Source organism: Saccostrea echinata, unplaced genomic scaffold (genome assembly GCF_033153115.1).
Source record: "Saccostrea echinata isolate AGI-Se365-2 ecotype Australia unplaced genomic scaffold, CSIRO_AGI_Sech_v1 ptg000014l, whole genome shotgun sequence".
In the NCBI taxonomy this organism is placed as follows: domain Eukaryota; kingdom Metazoa; phylum Mollusca; class Bivalvia; order Ostreida; family Ostreidae; genus Saccostrea; species Saccostrea echinata.
In genome coordinates this window covers 2,351,906-2,369,558 of record NW_026889763.1, presented here as the reverse complement: position 1 = coordinate 2,369,558, position 17,653 = coordinate 2,351,906, and the positions used below count along the sequence as shown (strand labels likewise).

Genomic DNA, 17,653 nt, shown 5'->3' with positions numbered 1-17,653 from the left:
GTATTCAAGACAGCCATTTATATTTTATAATTGACAGGAAAAAAAGAAAAAGAAAGAAATGCACATTACAAATTATTATGTACTTAACACAAAAAAAGAACTTAATGAAATGAGTTGCTGCTATTTTATATTCCATTTTTAGAATTATTTACTGACTTAAACCAATATTTGCCCATCTTATTATGTCATAAGGTAACAAATTATTGCCCAGAATTATAACCCAGAAAAAATAAAAATCAAACTATAAATCAATAACTGTACTGAATAACACAGCACATAATTATCAATTTATGTATAAACATAACTCAGTTACAAAGCATAACCAAGTCACTGCAACATAACTTACATAACTCAGTCAAGATGCAAAATATCCTAGGCATGAGACAACATAATGCAGTCATGACATTACTAAATCATAGCCCTGGAACATAACATATGTCACTTCATAACATAAACAAGACAAGCATTCTATGAATATTATAACCCAGTCACTATATCACTACATAACATTGCCAAGTCATTGTATAATGTTACCCAATAAATACAGTAAATATCCTAGTTACTGTATATCATAACCAAGTCACTGTACTACATAACCAAACCACTACACTACATAAACCGAGTCACTGAGCAACAAAATCCAGTCACTAAAAAACCCAGAAATTAAACATAACCCAGTCACTGCACTACAAAACCCAGTTACTGTACACCATAACCCAGTCACTACACAACATAACCCAGTCACTGCACTACATAACCCAGTCACTACACTACATACCCCAGTCACTACACAACATACCCCAGTCACTACACAACATAACCTAGTCACTGTACAACATAACCCAGTCACTGTACAACATAACCCAGTCACTGCACAACATAACCCAGTCACTTCACTACATAACCCAGTCATTGTACAACATAACCCAGTCAATGTAAAACATAACCCAGTCACTGCACAACATAACCCAGTCACTGTACAACATAACCCAGTCACTGTTCATCATAATCCAGCCATTGTACAACATAATCCAGTCACTGTACAACATAACCTAGTAACTGTACAACATAACCCAGTCACTGCACAACATAACCCAGTCACTACACTACATAACCCAGTCCCTACAAAACATAACTTAGTCACTACACTACATAACCCAGTCACTGCACAGTGCAACCCAGTCACTGTTCACCATAAATCAGTCACTGTTCACCATAACCCAGTCACTGTACAACATAATCCAGTCACTGTACAACATAACCCAGTCACTACACAACATAACACAGTCACCACACAACATAACCCAGTCACTGCACAACACAACCCAGTCATTACACTACATAACCCAGTCACTATACAACATACCCCAGTCACTACACAACATAACCCAGTCACTGTACAACATAACCCAGTCACTACACTACATAACCCAGTCACTACACAACATAACCCAGTCACTTCACTACATAACCCAGTCATTGTACAACATAACCCAGTCAATGTAAAACATAACCCAGTCACTGCACAACATAACCCAGTCACTGTACAACATAACCCAGTCACTGTTCATCATAATCCAGCCACTGTACAACATAATCCAGTCACTGTACAACATAACCTAGTAACTGTACAACATAACCCAGTCACTGCACAACATAACCCAGTCACTACACTACATAACCCAGTCCCTACAAAACATAACTTAGTCACTACACTACATAACCCAGTCACTGTTCACCATAAATCAGTCACTGTTCACCATAACCCAGTCACTGTACAACATAATCCAGTCACTGTACAACATAACCCAGTCACCACACAACATAACCCAGTCACTGCACAACACAACCCAGTCACTACACTACATAACCCAGTCACTATACAACATACCCCAGTCACTACACAACATAACGCAGTCACTGTACAACATAACCCAGTCACTACACTACATAACCCAGTCACTACACAACATAACCTAGTCACTACACTACATACCCCAGTCACTACACAACATAACCTAGTCACTGTACAACATAACCCAGTCACTGTACAACATAACCCAGTCACTGCACAACATAACCCAGTCACTGCACAACATAACCCAGTCACTTCACTACATAACCCAGTCAATGTAAAACATAACCCAGTCACTGCACAACATAACCCAGTCACTGTACAACATAACCCAGTCACTGTTCATCATAATCCATTCACTGTACAACATAATCCAGTCACTGTACAACATAACCTAGTCACTGTACAACATAACCCAGTCACTGCACAATATAACCCAGTCACTACACTACATAACCCAGTCCCTACACAACATAACTTAGTCACTACACTACATAACCCAATCACTGCACAGTGCAACCCAGTCACTGTTCACCATAAATCAGTCACTGTTCACCATAACCCAGTCACTGCACAACACAACCTCAGTCACTACACTACATAACCCAGTCACTACACAACATAACCCAGTCACTGCACAACACAACCCAGTCACTACACTACATAACCCAGTCACTACACAACATACCCCAGTCACTACACTACATAACCCAGTCACTGTACAACATAACCCAGTCACTACACTACATAACCCAGTCACTACACTACATAACCTAGTCACTACACTACATACCTCAGTCACTACACAACATAACCTTGTCACTGTACAACATAACCCAGTCACTGTACAACATAACCCAGTCACTGTACACCATAACCACTGTAGAACATAACCCAGTCACTGTTCATCATAATTCAGTCGCTGCACTACATAACCTAGTCACTGTACACCATAACCCAGTCAATGCACAACATAACCCAGTCACTGTTCATCATATCACAGTCACAGAACAAAATAACCCAGTCACTGTACAACATATCCCAAACATAAGATAAACAATAAAATGTCTTTCTTAGTTATAAGTACAGGAATTAACGTTGCAGCTATTGCAGTTAAAATAAACATACCGGTAACCCACTTATGCGGGTTATGTATTTTTTCTGTACGAGCTGCAACATTTATCACCATACTAACTTACAAAGAATAAATTATTGTTTTATTGTATGGCATAATTAATTTTTAGAAAGTACACATAAAACTCTGATTTAATATATTTTACAGTCACTTATAGATGGAGATCCTTTACTGAACACTCTGTTGATGAACATCTTGTATCAGCCTCTTCATATGGCAATCCTGTTTTTGTGCAAATAAGATATACGATTGCTTCCTTTAGTAAAATGAGTGAGAAATAGTGAACTGCCATTCTGAAAAAAGAAAAACTTTTTTAAAATAATACATGTTTACAGCTATTCTCACTAGTAGAGGAAGTACATTCATAAATTGATAAACTGCTTTTCAAACATGTATTTGATGTGCTTAAAAAAATAAAAATATTAAGCATACATACAGTGGACTATTTATTAAGATACTTTCCAATTCTTCATTTTTAAGATTTTGGAAGGTTCTGTATCGAGTGAAAATTGATCTGGAAATAGATTTATAATTTTATGTAAACATGGTAAAAATGTAACTGAAAAGAACTGGAAATAAGATCATAAATGACAAAGAATTACCAATTGAATACAGTTCTAATTTCTAATGCATTCATGGCTTCAAAAGAAAATAAATATCTGTAAATTCATACCCATGCAAAGGTTTGCTGCAGAACATTTCATTTTGGAGAACTGTTTGTAGATGTTCCATTTCCTGTAAAAAGAAAGTCATCATAATGCCCATTGAGATGTAAATGAAATATATTTTTGAACTGCACATATCTTAAGTTACAATCAAAAGCTTTCATAATTATTTCATTGTAATTTTGGATATGATAACATTTAAAATGCAAGTACATACATGTATTAATTCAGATATAATTCTTCTTCTAATTCTTACCAGAGAACTTAAAAATTTTCTTCCAAAGAAGTACTGTTTAATGTATTTCCCATACATATCTGCCGGACTCTTTACAAACATATGATGGCGGACATGATCAGCTTCATCACTGAAATATTTAAGTGGAAAGGGAGTTGTATATGTACCTAAGGCTTTATCTAAGTACTTCTTATGATATAAAAATGTATAAAATTTCATCAAATTAATATCATATTTGTATGGAAACATCAACAAAACAAATTACCATTCACTAATTTTGCAGTTCATTATTCTTGTCAGAGCACCTACTACACTGTTCATCTGCAAAAAGAATATCAATAATATGAATTGTAGGAAACTATTTAATTATGGTGATTAAACATGAATAATGTATCAAACTTTCTTATACTCACATGACTGTTAATATAATCTGTATCTATTACTGAAAATAAAGAGCTTTTTATTAAAATTTTCAGCAAATAACATAACGATATGTTTGTCTGAACATAGTAAAGTACATATGAACTACCCACCAGAAGAGTGTGTCATGACACCAGCCTCTTGTACCTCCTCTTCCTCATTTTCAGTGTCCTCTTTTTCCCTGCATATTTATTACATCAAGTTTGTTAACAGTAATTCTTTTACCATGCAAATGAAGTCTTTAATAATCTCAATATATATTGCAAGTAAGTTTTTTTGAGCAAATGTTCTTTTCATTTATCTGCAAACCATCTATAAGTTGTTTTGCCAAAGCTTAGCATTTCTGTATTTGAAATATCAACAGCTTAAATAAATAGTATACATCTCAGCTACATGCACTCACATATTTTCACTCTGTATCTGGTTCTTTGTCTCACAAGTAAGTCTACATTAGCATAAAATGATATAAGTTTAGATTATTAATTCCAAGTAGCAAAAATTCACAATTTTCCATACCCCATAGATAGAGTTTAATAATTATCATTTGATAAGAAAGATTGTTGTCCTTTAAACGTAATTTTACAAAAAATGATTGAATATATTTACACTTACTTGCAATCATCCGTACTTAAATACTTTTCTTTGACAGGTAGATATCTAAAGAAAAAAATTAAAAATCATTTCCATACTTTTCATCGGGAAATTTACAACAGAATTGTAAATATTCATGAATTGATTGGTTTTATTATCCTTCCTATAATTCCATTACTAGCTGATCATATTGTTCTAAAATAATAATCATGCTAGGTTGATAAAGACATATTAAGATGCTTTAATGAAAACCACAAGTAAAACAAGTAAATCATTTAAAATGGAGTTAAATAACAACAATGTAATGCATAATTCAACGCAAGTTTTAGTAAACTTGCTGAAAGGGTGTACTAAAGATTAGAAGGCTAATACTGTTGGATGTAAATAATAGATTAGCAGGTTCATAATGTTCATTTTAACAAATTCTTTACTTGATTTTTAGGTCACCTGACCCAAAAAGCTCAAGTGACCTTTTTCAAATCAATATTTGTCCATTGTCTGTCTTGTTGTAAATTTTTCACATATCCACTTCGCAAAAACAACTGGGCCAATCTCAGCTAAATTTGACATAAAGCACACAAGGATGAACACAGTTCATTTTTGTTCAAATAAAGGACCATGTGCCATGTCTTTTTTCAAGGGGAGATAATAAAGAATTAGTGAAAAATGGACATCTTACAAAAATATTCATTGAACAACCACTGAGTCTGAAAAGATGAAATTTACATTTATGAAAGCTTCATTACATAGTGTAGATTTAAGTTTGTTCAAACCATGACCACCAGTGGTAGGTTGGGGCCACAATAGGTGTTCACAGCAACCTCGTAGTATAGATTCAACTTTGTGACCCAGGTGAGTCTTGTGACCCATGGGCCTATTGTTTGAAGATTGTTCATGCAGGTCATAATTTTCTAAACTAAATGTATAAATCATCATGACATTAACTTGTAATATAAAATATACAGCTAATCTATTGAATGCTTATGATAAAAAAATCTGAGAAATGTTGTACAATATGTAAACTTTAACTTCTTTTGGTTGACTTTACTTGTGAAACATTTTTATTCCCAAGTCATGTGACATCACTTTAATGACATCAATCAAGAAAAACTGAAAAAAATTCACTCAAGAAACAAATAAATTGTTCAGGGTACACATGCATACTTTTTCCCAGATATCCTTATGATTCTGAACAGTCATGCAGATTTACAGCAAAGAAAACTAATGTATTTATGTATCTCATATACAATTTGTGTCTCTCTCATAAATCACTGACAGTACAAAACACATTAATTAGTCATTACTCCTAACAAATTTCATTGTTTGTTTTGGTGGTTAAAATATGTCATTTAGAACTATGAGATTCATAATCATATATCAACAACAACAGAAAACTATGCAGGAAAAAATGCAACATCATGCTCTTTTAAAGGGAATCTCTACCTTCCCCTAATATCAGGATACAAAAAAGAACTTCTTTTTTTCTTCTGAAATAAAGTTTAATAACTATTCATATATTCAAAAGACATATTTTCCTCTTGAATATCAGCATAAAGAGAAAACAAAGTTATGGTCATTTTCATCTGAAAAACAAGTGAACATATCAGTATGTTGTGTATCTGATTATAACATACTTGTTTGTATGTGCATACGTTTTTGCAAACAAAGATTCAAGATTTATGAAAACCAAAACTTCAAAAATACCTTTATTGGATGTTTTCTTAAGTCATATGAAGGGGTGAAGGAATCCTTGAAAAACAAAAATATTTACATTATTAATTATGCATCATTTAGTGTCATAATGAAATTTTGTAGAGTTGAGCAAGCATGCATATTTATGAAACACTGAAAGTAATAGTGATTTTTGAATAAATTTAAATCCCTTATTATTGTTATTTTGTATATAAAATTGAACTTGTTTAAAGCTGTTTTACCTTGGCAATTTCTTTGTTAACTGATTTCAAGTCAGCTTCATACTTTCCCTTCAACACAAATTGATACAGAATTAGAGACCAAATGAGAGAGAGAGAGAGAGAGAGAGAGAGAGGATGAGGAGTATTTCAAGCTGGAGAACAAATTGAAAGTATGTCTTCTGAATTGATTCAATTTTTTTACCCAGAAATTTATTCTGCACATTCTGCATTTAAAGTCTGTCAAATCTTCAAGATCTATAATGTCTTCTTCAATGCAGAAAGGCTTAAAATGGTAGGTTCTTTTGCACATGCTGCATTCAATCTATGGTAGATTTAAAAAAGAGATAAACAATTCTTTCAGAGTTAGTAAACAAGATTGAAAAACAATGAAATGATCAAGAAACAATCTAGATATATTTTGCTGTCAGAGCATTTAGTGTGGTTGAATTATTTAGAATTAAACAAGACAAATCTGGGTTATACGTGTTAATGTCAAACATTAATTTGAGTTGAGTTGTTGGTAAACATCCTTTCTCATTTTGTAGGAAAACATTAATATGCATGGTGTGCTATGGTTCTAAGACCTACCTTTTCCTCATTTTCAATTTTTTTAGCACATTTTGGGCAGCATCCCGTCAAATAGACTACAATGAAAAAAGAAGGTACAGTTCTGCAATATTCAAATTTCTGTTAAACTAGGCCTGTCCTGATTTCTTTTCTTTTATTATAACTGGAAGTCTAAAAATGAATAAAAAATACCTACCTTTATAAAGCATCAACTCTAAAGCTACTTTTCTCCTCATGATTTGCAGATCTTTTTTAGTTATACTTTGTAGATCATGTAAGTGTCCATTTAAATGCTTCTCTGCAAACTAAAATAAAATTTCAAAAAGTAAACATGATCTACTATCATAGAAAAAAATATGAACAAATACCCAGAACAGCTAGTATCAACCATAATGGAAAGATATATAAATGATATAATGAAGTATTGGCATCATGGGAATTTTTTGTGGAAAACGTGATGTCCTATTTTATGGACAAATATGAAGCTAGTTAAATTATTCAGATGGTATCTATTGATATAGAAAAAACAATGACAATACCACAAGGCAATATATTCCACAGTTGAATGAATCCCTCTGAAGAGCATGTGGACTTGAACATATCTTCCAATCTGGTGACTTGTTGCTTATTTGGTACTTGTGCCGATATTCATGGTCATATTTTCTTTAACAATTAAGAAAAATATATTAATGACTTGTGAGAAAACTTGAAAGCACTACCAGATATATCATATATTGGTCACAACTCAAGGTCAACATAAGCTTATTTTTAGTGGATATACCTCCAACTCCTTTCAATTTTTTTCATCTCATAGCTCTTCTCTCCACATGGATTGTAGAAAAAAATCTTGCCTTCTCTTACTTCAACAATCTAAAAGAAAGAAAGATGGTACATATGTAATAATAGTGTGGTTTACAAACTCCTTTTTACAAAACAGAGTGAACATAAAATCTCACCACTAAAGTCCAATGATATGACCTGTGATACACTCCCACAATAACATCAGCCTCTAAATCTATACCCTGTAAATGTGAACACATTTTTATGCAGACTGGTATCAAAATAGTGACCTTTGTCTTATTTTGTTAAGACATATAATCATGTGTTCGTAAATTAACTGTATTTGATATAATTTATCAATATAGTCTTTTCACTTACAGAGTTTTGGGATACATCTGGTAATAGGAAATCTGAATTTATGATCCCTGTCATTTTGGTTTGGTCATAATGTACAACATTTCTTCCTAATTCACTTTGTTGTGTGACCAGCAATAACAAATAACAGTCAATGACCTGGTATGAAATAGATGTAGGCATTATTTCAAAAAACAAAAATTGGGGAACAACAAATGAATTAAAGAATATTGCTATGGGCCGTCATGCTTATATGGGTTAGCTTTGCCCTGATTTTCTTTGCAAGGCCCTGTTTTGTGTGAAGAGGTCAAGACATATGAACTTGAATTCACTCATTGTTTAGATGATACTTTATGAATATGGCTATATAATTTATTGGAGCTGGCATTCAATTGAGTTCTTTTTTCATTAATCTTTATTATACATACCCTGTCAGTGAGACATTCATTGCTTTTTAATGAACGAATGTCTGTGTCCATGATTACTTTACCAAATACATTAGCCACTGGAAAATTGAAATCCTTTTCTAATGACCATAAATTCTCTACCAAATCATAGCCTGGAGAATACGATTAGACAATATAATTATAAAATTAACAATGACAAATACATTTCATGTGTAAAAATTTCAAACAATTACTACTGTACCAACCATTATTATTCACGAGGAATTTTGTATTCTTTCCCGATACTTCCAAGTTTTGATCTGATCCATTCTTTGTGAACAGCACATCAGAATCTGCTGAAATTCAATAGAACATTTTAAGTACTGTATAATATACTTCTAGTAATACAATGATTTGAAAGTGAAAACTCAGTTTCAATATGATATGCAGATATAACCTAAAATTCCCAAACCATTTTCCATTGCTTTCCTTTTCTTCAGATTTTTATCATTTCCAATTTCTCCATCGTCCGATTTCCTCTTGGGTATTCTCCCCTAATTTTTATGAAATATTAAACATGAATTTCAGTAAATATGAGGATTTGCAAAGGTAAAATGAATGTTTAGACACATACCGTGAATTTCATGGAACACATTCTGCAAGTGATTGATTCCAATGACATGCATCCAGACCCTACACAAGCTTCAGTCCTGTGAAATTTTCTTAAGCACAATTCACATGTAATCTGCAATATTATTTTTTTTTTTAATTTTTTTGTTTAAAATCAATTTAAAAAGTATTGTAATGAAACTTTTTTCTTTCTTATTTCTTTTGTCCTCTTTCTTTATAATGGAAGATAAAACTTTTTTTTTTCCATTGATATTGTTTTTTGGTTAGACTTAATAGCTTACTGTTTCTTCTGCATATGTCAGAAATCCACAACAAGGACAGCGGTCTGTGCTGTAAACTGCATGAGTTAAAAAAAAAATGATTAAGATATATGCTAGCACAAAAATGAATTGGTCATTTTAATTTCTCATCGAAATTATAAAAATTTACATTAGGAAAGTAAAGTACAGAAGTCAACAGACATATATATGTCCAATTATTAAAATGTAAGATATTTTTGCTTACCAATGCTCATCAAAGTTATAGTCTAAGAATGGTTCACAAATATATTTTTGTTAGTACTGTTTAGTGCTTTTTGTTTACCATTGTACATCATTAGAGAACTTGCTATTTTTTCCCTTGCTCTCTTTAGGTCTGCATTTGAAGCATTGTCAATGGGTTGCTGGTTGAAATACTGTTCAGCAAACTAAAGAATTTTAGAAAGAAATTACTTTAAATGTGATAATTTTGTTGTGTGTAATACTTAGCATAAATTGCACATTATTACACACAATTATAATATATTCCATAATTTACTATATGATGAGATGAAAAATATTTGAAGAACTGTACTAATGATAAGAATTACATTACTCACTATCAAACAATACACGCCACAATTGAAACTGTCTCTCTGTTTAGAGTGTTCTCTTGTGAGAACAGCCCAATTCCTTGTCTCCACTTCATTGTATGTAAGCATCCTCTCACCGGTGAACAAACTTAAAATGGAAATTATAAATAATTTAATCAATCTATAAATAACAGAATGCAAAACTAACCACAATCCTTGTAATGCTTTACTGTGTTAATTAAAAGAGGGATTGAATTTTAGATATAGAGCCATAGAGTTGTTTCATTGACAACATCTTAATTAATTACCACCAGTTTCTCTTTATTTCTTCAAGTTGTATTCGGGTCTCTTTCAGGGGATTAAAGTAATGTATGACACCCTTCAAAGGATCAACAATCTGAAAAAAAAATGAGGTTTTGTCTCCCTTATTTTTAATGTGTAAATTTTGATCCATTAAAATAGACTGAATTTCAACAATGCAGATCCTTTTATTCTGATCAGCAGAATCAATTAATGATTGCTGCAGACAGAGTGAACATGTAATACTTATTACCTAATATGCATGAGCTGTGAATACATGTGTCTTTCCATTTTCAGTAATCTTACTAGCTTCCATGTGATTAATATTTTTTATGTACCAACCTCATTAAAACTAAAAATTGTGTATTTACCACAAGAGTCCAATGACGATTTTTATAGATAGCTCCAATTATTGCAGAGCACTCATATAACTTCAACTGAAAAACAAAATAGTCAGTACATGTATATAGCATAAAGAGACATTATTTAAACCATCTTTCATTAAACTTGATTTCTGAGTAACTATTACTAGTATACCTTCCTGCGACTCTTTCTGACTGAAAAAGTTCCTTCCATTATCTGAGTCATAGTTTGTGATGGATATAGAGCAACCTTGTTGCCTTTCTCAATTTCTTTTTGAACAATGGCAGCTAAATATGCATCAATAACCTGCAAAAATGTTAGAAATTAATGTACATGTTAAAACTGAATGTATATTAGAAAAAAATGAAGGAAAGTGTTAACTATTAAATAATTTATAAAGCTAAGATGTGATTACCTGATCAGTCACCCAGTTTGTACCATTTAGGGACCTTATGTCCTCATCTGTGATGTTGAAATTGCTTACTCTTCCAATAAAAAACCCTGTGCTTTTTTCCATACTCCAAATTTTGTTCACTTCCTCGAAAGCTGTAAAGATAAGTTTTTAGAAAACAGCCTCCTAATGAAATGATATATATATTTTCAGCATTACTTAATTTTTAGGACTGATTAAAAGCACCTACCTTCCTTATAATCCATTTCTTGATATTTTGTAACTGTTTGAGGCATGGTACCAGTATCTGGAAAATGTACCTTCTTCACCTGTTTTATACATTCGTGTGTTTTCTTTAATATACCCTTCCTTCCTAAAGTAAAAAAAATATATATATATATAAAACAATATAACATTGGTTAGCCAGACACATATTTAACCCTTTTCCTGAACAGAGCTTTAACTTATTTTATATTGGACCTTTAAAAGTTTATTCAAGTTGAAAATTTTACCATTTGTTTCTAAATGTGGATGTTGATGATCTTCAATGGTAATGATCTCTGCCACCACATTGCTCTCTTCAATAAGAAAATAACCATTAATTATTTTTTTCCTACAATATATTCTTACATGGATTTGTCCAAAAAGAAGGTAATCATTTAACTAACCATTAACATGTGTTAATAGGTCATGTACACCCTTGGATGTATGCTTTCGCATACTCTCAGCAGATGAACCATGTCTCCCAACTCCTTTGTTTCTTCTCTTTGAAAGGGAAAGCCTATTTACTCGTTTTGGTGGTGTTGTTGCGATGTGGGTCATTTGTTTCTTTGGATGATCTACAAGGAGTATGTTAGTTTCACTGAGACTAGTTGTAAAACTATCTAATGTATCCTGCAATTTGGAATTGAGGGTTTGCAAAATTTCTTCGTCTTTACAAGAGTAAGAATAGTCCCTAATCATCTGACAGTAGCTGTTGATGCTGGATCTAATTTTAGAAATTCTAGATTTTGATGATAAAAGAATTTCTTGTATGTTGCTGTCTGTATTGGTCTCTCTTCTTGACTCTTGTTCTTCTTTGCAATCGGTATGAGTGTCATTAGATGTTGAACTGAACTCGCAAAGAACGCTCTCATCTAATGTCAGGAAGGGATTGTTCCTGTACTCTACGGGTAGTTTCTCCCAATGCCAACCAGAAACATTTCTAATGACTGCAAAAAAGTGTTTACAAGGCAAATGATGTTTGGTCCAGTCCTCACAGTCACAGGATGGTACTGGAAAGTCAGGTGCTGAAAAACGGACACAATAAACTTGTGAGCTCTCAGGAACCTGACTCTCTACCAGAAACTGGTCTTCTCCTATGGGATCTATTTCATCTAATTAAATGTTTCCTGCTTCTTCCCATCTTTTAAAGCAGTGCTTTACAACATTTCTTGGACGATTAATTAAAAAAATGGGAATATCAGGATTGTACTGCATTGATTCCTCTGCGGATAGCAAATTCAGTTTCACATATCTGAAATTCCAAAATACGGTAAATGATTTTCTTTTTGGATAATTAGTGACATACCTGTATATAAATAATGTATTGCAACACAATGCAGCATTAATGTAATGTACCTTCATTTTATTACCTTTAGTAAATGTCTTGAAGAAAATCATTCCACAGAATTGTAAGAAGATGACACAGTGACTTTGCTTTCTTTGCCTCAAGAAATTCATATTTAAGGGTCTTGTTCTGTCTCTCAGCGCCATTGTTGGTATTGACAGAGGTGTTATATCTTTTCTGTCGGAAAGCTTGCACCCATCTCTACAATTAAGAAAATTACATGTACTCAGCAAATGAATTTATTTAAAGCAAGTTTCAAATGACATAAATGTATAATGCAGTATGATTAGAAAAGAAATCTATCTCAAATGTGTTCCCAATTTTTTGTGGACATATGCTACATATGTATGTATACAATGTACACACACAATTATCTTACCTTATATTTATTTAACCATCTGCCTTCAAACCATTTTCTGAATCTGTTATTTTCTGTCCAAAAGTGACTTTTCTGAAGAAGGAGATATAAAAAGAGATTAATTACGGGTTTAACTACATAGAAAAAAAGCAATTATAAATAGTAATTATAAATAGTAAATCAGCACCAAGTGAAATTTTATTATGACAGTTTCATTAACAATGCAAATACTAGTAATAGGCAAGAATCTTGTAAATGTTTAAGAGTAAGAAGTTTTACTGTACATGAAAATAATGAAAAATACCTTTAATCTGTTACTTGACATTTCAAACTCTTCAATGGTTTTTGATCTTGCTATAGAGCGTAACAAAGATAAAATTTCATCTTTGTTATCTCCAACACCATTGTGAGTGGCTTTAAGCCATCTTTCCCATGCCTGCTCTCGATGGAAATCACAGAGGTAGACAAAGGACTCTTTAAAAAAGTGAAATAAAGATGTTTGATGTGTTTGTGAAAACATACCACCTACATGTACATGTAATGATTATGTCATTGGTAGTTCAGACAAGGACCTAAATAAATGTCTTGATCTTTCAATTCATTGAATATGAAGCATTAAAAAAGAGAACAATCTGCTCAGAGCATAATTAGAAACAACAAAACAACTTAAAATAGCATGTACAAGAATATTCATTAAAATACCTGGAAAAACAGATTCAATAGAAGATATTTCTTCATCTGCATAGTCACACATAAAATATGCTGGCTTCCAGTTTGGGTTCCATGATTTTATGATAGATAGGGCTTCCTGGATGGATATACTGTCCTCTGTTTCAACTATGAATGTGGCAACAGTCATGTAGTTAACATTTGTTGGCACACATAGGAAATAAAGAGGCAAGGTGTATCTGGTTGTTCTATATGTTGCATCCAGAAGACAAATCTCGTTTCCATATCTACTTAGCAGTTGTCTTTGCCAAGCAGTCTGATGGACGTAGAGGAATTTGTTGACTCCATCAGCACTCTTTCCATAATTTCCAATGAATAAATCTTCATCAACAAATAACCTTTCATCAGGATCACCACTAACAGGATGTTCTAAAATCATACATAAACAACATGGAATGAAAATTCATTTTAATATTGTATGATTTCTAGGCCTGTGTATTGGCTGGCAATTTTGTATTGTGATATACTGCAATACTTTTTAAATGTAGTGCATTGTGTATTGCAATATTTCAAATCTAAATTAAAATGGTCATTTTTTATCTCATAACTTCCATTTATATGCAGAATGTACATAAATGATTATATAAATAACAAAAATAGTTGACTAAAGCTAACTTGAAAATACAGAAATGAGAAAGAGTCAATAAACAAAATTTCACTCCATCTAGACCTACTAACTGTCTGGTACTATCGCAAATGTTTCTGACATTAACTACATTATATTTTAAATCTAATTCCTCAGAGCAATTACCGGTAGGCGGTATAATGTATTGCAATAAAATATTTATTTGTAAACGAACAACAATACTTCAGAATATTGGTATTATTGCACAGTACGTCCTAATGATTTCATAGAATGATCATGTAGAAAAATTACTGCAATTTTGCTGGATTACCTTGTACTTGATCAGTCTTAATTCTTAAATAGTAATTGTCGTCTTTATGGAGTGACCTCTGATCCTCAATCATTCCTTGAACCTCTTTCTAATGAAATGAATTAAAAATATTTTATTTCTTTTACTTTTAAATATATCTGCAGACTTATTAATAAAAATACAATCACACTTCTTTTTTGCTTGAAAATTTTATAGGTTGATCAGTATTTTTGGATAGAAATTATGTCTTATTGCATTTAAAGACAAAATAAGAAATATATTTCCTTAATGTGAGTAAAATGCCCTCATTATATACATTTCAGTAATGTTTGTGGAAAGACATTTGACTTTGCATACAACCTGTTAATGTCTTACATGTGGTTGACTAGTTGTGGATATACATGTAGAATGGAATGGACTGTTGGATTAATCCTATATCCTTGACACATTCTTTCATAAATAACTCAGCACTTGAATTCTTAATGAGCATGTTATTTTTTTTTTCCCCATACCTGATCAAAACTGCTATCTCTTAGTTTGAGAAACTGTGTTGCCATGTGATTATAAATGTCTTTCAATGAAGGCCAAAATCTCTTGTTGTGTTTAGGTGGCAGTGGAGAATTTTGGAAGATGGACTGCTTCAAGAAGACTTCAATAAGCAGTTTCATTTTGAGTGTGCTTGTGACACCATGTTCATTCACAACTTTCTTAATATAATTGGAAATTCTCTTGTCCATTGGCTGCAAAATGCTGGATGCCTGTATTGTTAGGACATTGTATTAAAGTATATTTTAAAGCATTTTTAGTGAATTTGAATTTCAAATATTAAATGTTATAACAAAATCTTCAATTTAAAAAAATACTAAATTAATACAATATTTAAAATCCATTTACCGCTCCTTTCAAGTGATTCCTATGATCCTCTGCTGGTGGAAACGAGACATAGAACCGATGTTGAAATTCTAATTCACCTGTACAGTCATTTAAATCCTTCTTAACACTTGGTACAAACTTCCTACTTGGTTTATGTTGGTCTTTCACCTATTGCATAATTTTAAAAAAAATGTGCATCAGTTAATTACTAAACCCTCAATTAATTACTAAACCCAAGTCTCATACAAAACACATGTACATGCATGTATGTAATTTTGCAACCATTTATATTGCAATATTACCTTGTAATTCAAAAACTTCACTACGTGGCGGATTTTTATCTTTACAGGGCATCCTTTCTTTTTGGTGTTCTGTACTAATCGGCGCTTACGTCTGAAGGTATGGTCAGACTAAAAAGACAAGATAGAGTAAATATGTAGGTTTTCATTAATATTTACATTATTGTATACCATGGTATCATATCAAAATCTTTCCAAATCTGGCCCAAAAATTCTGTAGTAAATGAAAAGTTGACATTTTTAAATAAATACAATATAGGAATTTTAATTTGATTAAAAATGGTGAGCTATGTTTATATTTTTAAAAATCAGACAATTGCTTAAACACAATTTAATTCAGTATAATTCTTAAAAAGATTCATAATATCACTTACTTCAGGTGATCTCATTATTTTTCTTTGATTACTTTTGCTGTCTCCGTCAAATCCCTGATGACATTCAAGCACTTTCTTGCCCATGATGATAAAAGGAATTCCATCATACCTAATGTAGGGGTCGGCATTGCTTTGGGTATCCCAAAGTCTTACTTGTGGATCACTTACCCTTGATATTTCTATATACAGATTCAATTTTTTAAAACTATTGTTGTTTTCTCTCATAACTGAACTAAATCACTGATTAAAAAATAAAAATAAAAAATACAGAATTGAATACATTCTTAGGTTGTTTCAAATATTAATATAAGCTAGATATTTCAGTAACATCTTGTAATAAAAGAAAATTGAAGTGGTTAAACAGAAGGATTGTTATACATAATTAATTAAATGAATAAGAGAACTTTAAATTTATGGAAACATTAAATACATGTATATGAACTACCTGGTATATATGGCCTTCTTCATTTCGGACTTACCAAATAATTTTCCAAACTGCTTTCCACTTTTCAAACACCGAAATCTAGATGATGTTGCGCACTCATACTCTTCTAACAATTCAGTTAACTTCAAAGATGATGTTACATATCCACAATGAGAGGAAAACTTTTCATCAAAAAGATACTCCCATGGGTATGTGGAGCTATCACTGCCAGTGAATAAATTAGAATTAGAATAAAAAGTGAATACATTAGGCATGCATCACAGTTAAGTTACAAGGTTATTGTTAAGTGACCCAGTTATGAGGTGAAATGAATGAAATATTTTTGTATAAAATCTGGGTTATGTAGTACGATGACTGGGATATGAAGTGTAGTGACTGGGTTATGCTGTACAGTGACTGGGTTATGTAGTGCAGTGACTGGGTTATGTAGTGTAGTGACTGTATTGACTGGGTTATGTGGTGCAGTGACTGGGTTATGTTGTACAGTGACTGGATTATGTTGTACAGTGACTGGATTATGTAGTACAGTGACTGGGTTATGTAGTGTAGTGACTGGGTTATGTTGTACAATGACTGGGTTATGTTGTGTAGTGACTGGGTTATGTAGTGAAGTGACTGGGTTGACTGGGTTATGTGGTGCAGTGACTGGGTAATGTTGTACAGTGACTGGATTATGT

The 17,653-nt window shown here is 32.3% G+C and overlaps 4 protein-coding genes across 4 annotated transcripts; all 4 read right to left on the bottom strand.

The window, feature by feature from the left end:
• Nucleotides 1-2,639: 2,639 nt before the first annotated feature.
• LOC133187115 (uncharacterized) lies at nt 2,640-4,334 on the bottom strand. Its single transcript, XM_061322473.1, has 6 exons — nt 4,304-4,334; nt 4,156-4,211; nt 3,912-4,020; nt 3,664-3,725; nt 3,427-3,504; nt 2,640-3,283 (listed from the first exon to the last, which is right to left on the bottom strand). The coding sequence occupies exons 2-6, from the start codon at nt 4,209-4,211 to the stop codon at nt 3,142-3,144; spliced, it is 447 nt and encodes a 148-aa protein (XP_061178457.1). The 5' UTR covers nt 4,304-4,334; the 3' UTR covers nt 2,640-3,141.
• Nucleotides 4,335-4,457: 123 nt separating this feature from the next.
• Nucleotides 4,458-9,640, bottom strand: LOC133187114 (uncharacterized). The gene is made up of 15 exons (XM_061322472.1): nt 9,536-9,640; nt 9,374-9,455; nt 9,168-9,257; nt 8,944-9,074; nt 8,540-8,674; nt 8,338-8,403; nt 8,163-8,251; nt 7,921-8,044; nt 7,578-7,686; nt 7,403-7,458; nt 7,017-7,136; nt 6,836-6,883; nt 4,923-4,967; nt 4,714-4,755; nt 4,458-4,491 (listed from the first exon to the last, which is right to left on the bottom strand). The coding sequence occupies exons 1-13, from the start codon at nt 9,581-9,583 to the stop codon at nt 4,929-4,931; spliced, it is 1,137 nt and encodes a 378-aa protein (XP_061178456.1). The 5' UTR covers nt 9,584-9,640; the 3' UTR covers nt 4,458-4,491; nt 4,714-4,755; nt 4,923-4,928.
• Nucleotides 9,641-9,800: 160 nt separating this feature from the next.
• On the bottom strand, nt 9,801-13,021 carry LOC133186985 (uncharacterized). The gene is made up of 11 exons (XM_061322363.1): nt 12,985-13,021; nt 12,083-12,790; nt 11,927-11,992; nt 11,665-11,787; nt 11,439-11,569; nt 11,198-11,329; nt 11,032-11,097; nt 10,669-10,757; nt 10,388-10,508; nt 10,114-10,216; nt 9,801-9,868 (listed from the first exon to the last, which is right to left on the bottom strand). The coding sequence occupies exons 1-11, from the start codon at nt 13,019-13,021 to the stop codon at nt 9,801-9,803; spliced, it is 1,644 nt and encodes a 547-aa protein (XP_061178347.1).
• On the bottom strand, nt 12,787-17,165 carry LOC133187113 (uncharacterized). The gene is made up of 11 exons (XM_061322471.1): nt 17,011-17,165; nt 16,532-16,710; nt 16,161-16,268; nt 15,880-16,026; nt 15,498-15,743; nt 15,007-15,094; nt 14,084-14,479; nt 13,686-13,855; nt 13,403-13,474; nt 13,049-13,224; nt 12,787-12,930 (listed from the first exon to the last, which is right to left on the bottom strand). Exons 2-10 carry the CDS (start codon nt 16,613-16,615, stop codon nt 13,051-13,053), a joined length of 1,485 nt encoding a protein of 494 aa, XP_061178455.1. The 5' UTR covers nt 16,616-16,710; nt 17,011-17,165; the 3' UTR covers nt 12,787-12,930; nt 13,049-13,050.
• Nucleotides 17,166-17,653: the final 488 nt, after the last annotated feature.

Coding starts and splice junctions, on each gene's coding strand:
- LOC133187115 (XM_061322473.1), bottom strand. CDS start 4,211: ATGAACAGTGTAGTAGGTGCTCTGACAAGAATAATGAACTGCAAAATT. Junction 4,021..4,155: donor AACTGCAAAATTAGTGAATG/GTAATTTGTTTT, acceptor TAAATATTTCAG/TGATGAAGCTGATCATGTCC. Junction 3,505..3,663: donor TGCAGCAAACCTTTGCATGG/GTATGAATTTAC, acceptor ATCTATTTCCAG/ATCAATTTTCACTCGATACA.
- LOC133187114 (XM_061322472.1), bottom strand. CDS start 9,583: ATGTCATTGGAATCAATCACTTGCAGAATGTGTTCCATGAAATTCACG. Junction 8,404..8,539: donor CAGATGTATCCCAAAACTCT/GTAAGTGAAAAG, acceptor TCACATTTACAG/GGTATAGATTTAGAGGCTGA. Junction 8,045..8,162: donor AAAATTGAAAGGAGTTGGAG/GTATATCCACTA, acceptor TAATTGTTAAAG/AAAATATGACCATGAATATC.
- LOC133186985 (XM_061322363.1), bottom strand. CDS start 13,021: ATGCTGCATTGTGTTGCAATACATTATTTATATACAG. Junction 11,993..12,082: donor CCTATTAACACATGTTAATG/GTTAGTTAAATG, acceptor TTCTTATTGAAG/AGAGCAATGTGGTGGCAGAG. Junction 9,869..10,113: donor TTCTCTAATGATGTACAATG/GTAAACAAAAAG, acceptor TAACTCATGCAG/TTTACAGCACAGACCGCTGT.
- LOC133187113 (XM_061322471.1), bottom strand. CDS start 16,615: ATGGGCAAGAAAGTGCTTGAATGTCATCAGGGATTTGACGGAGACAGC. Junction 15,095..15,497: donor GAGATAGCAGTTTTGATCAG/GTATGGGGAAAA, acceptor TCATTTCATTAG/AAAGAGGTTCAAGGAATGAT. Junction 13,856..14,083: donor TATTGAATCTGTTTTTCCAG/GTATTTTAATGA, acceptor ACTTTTTTAAAG/AGTCCTTTGTCTACCTCTGT.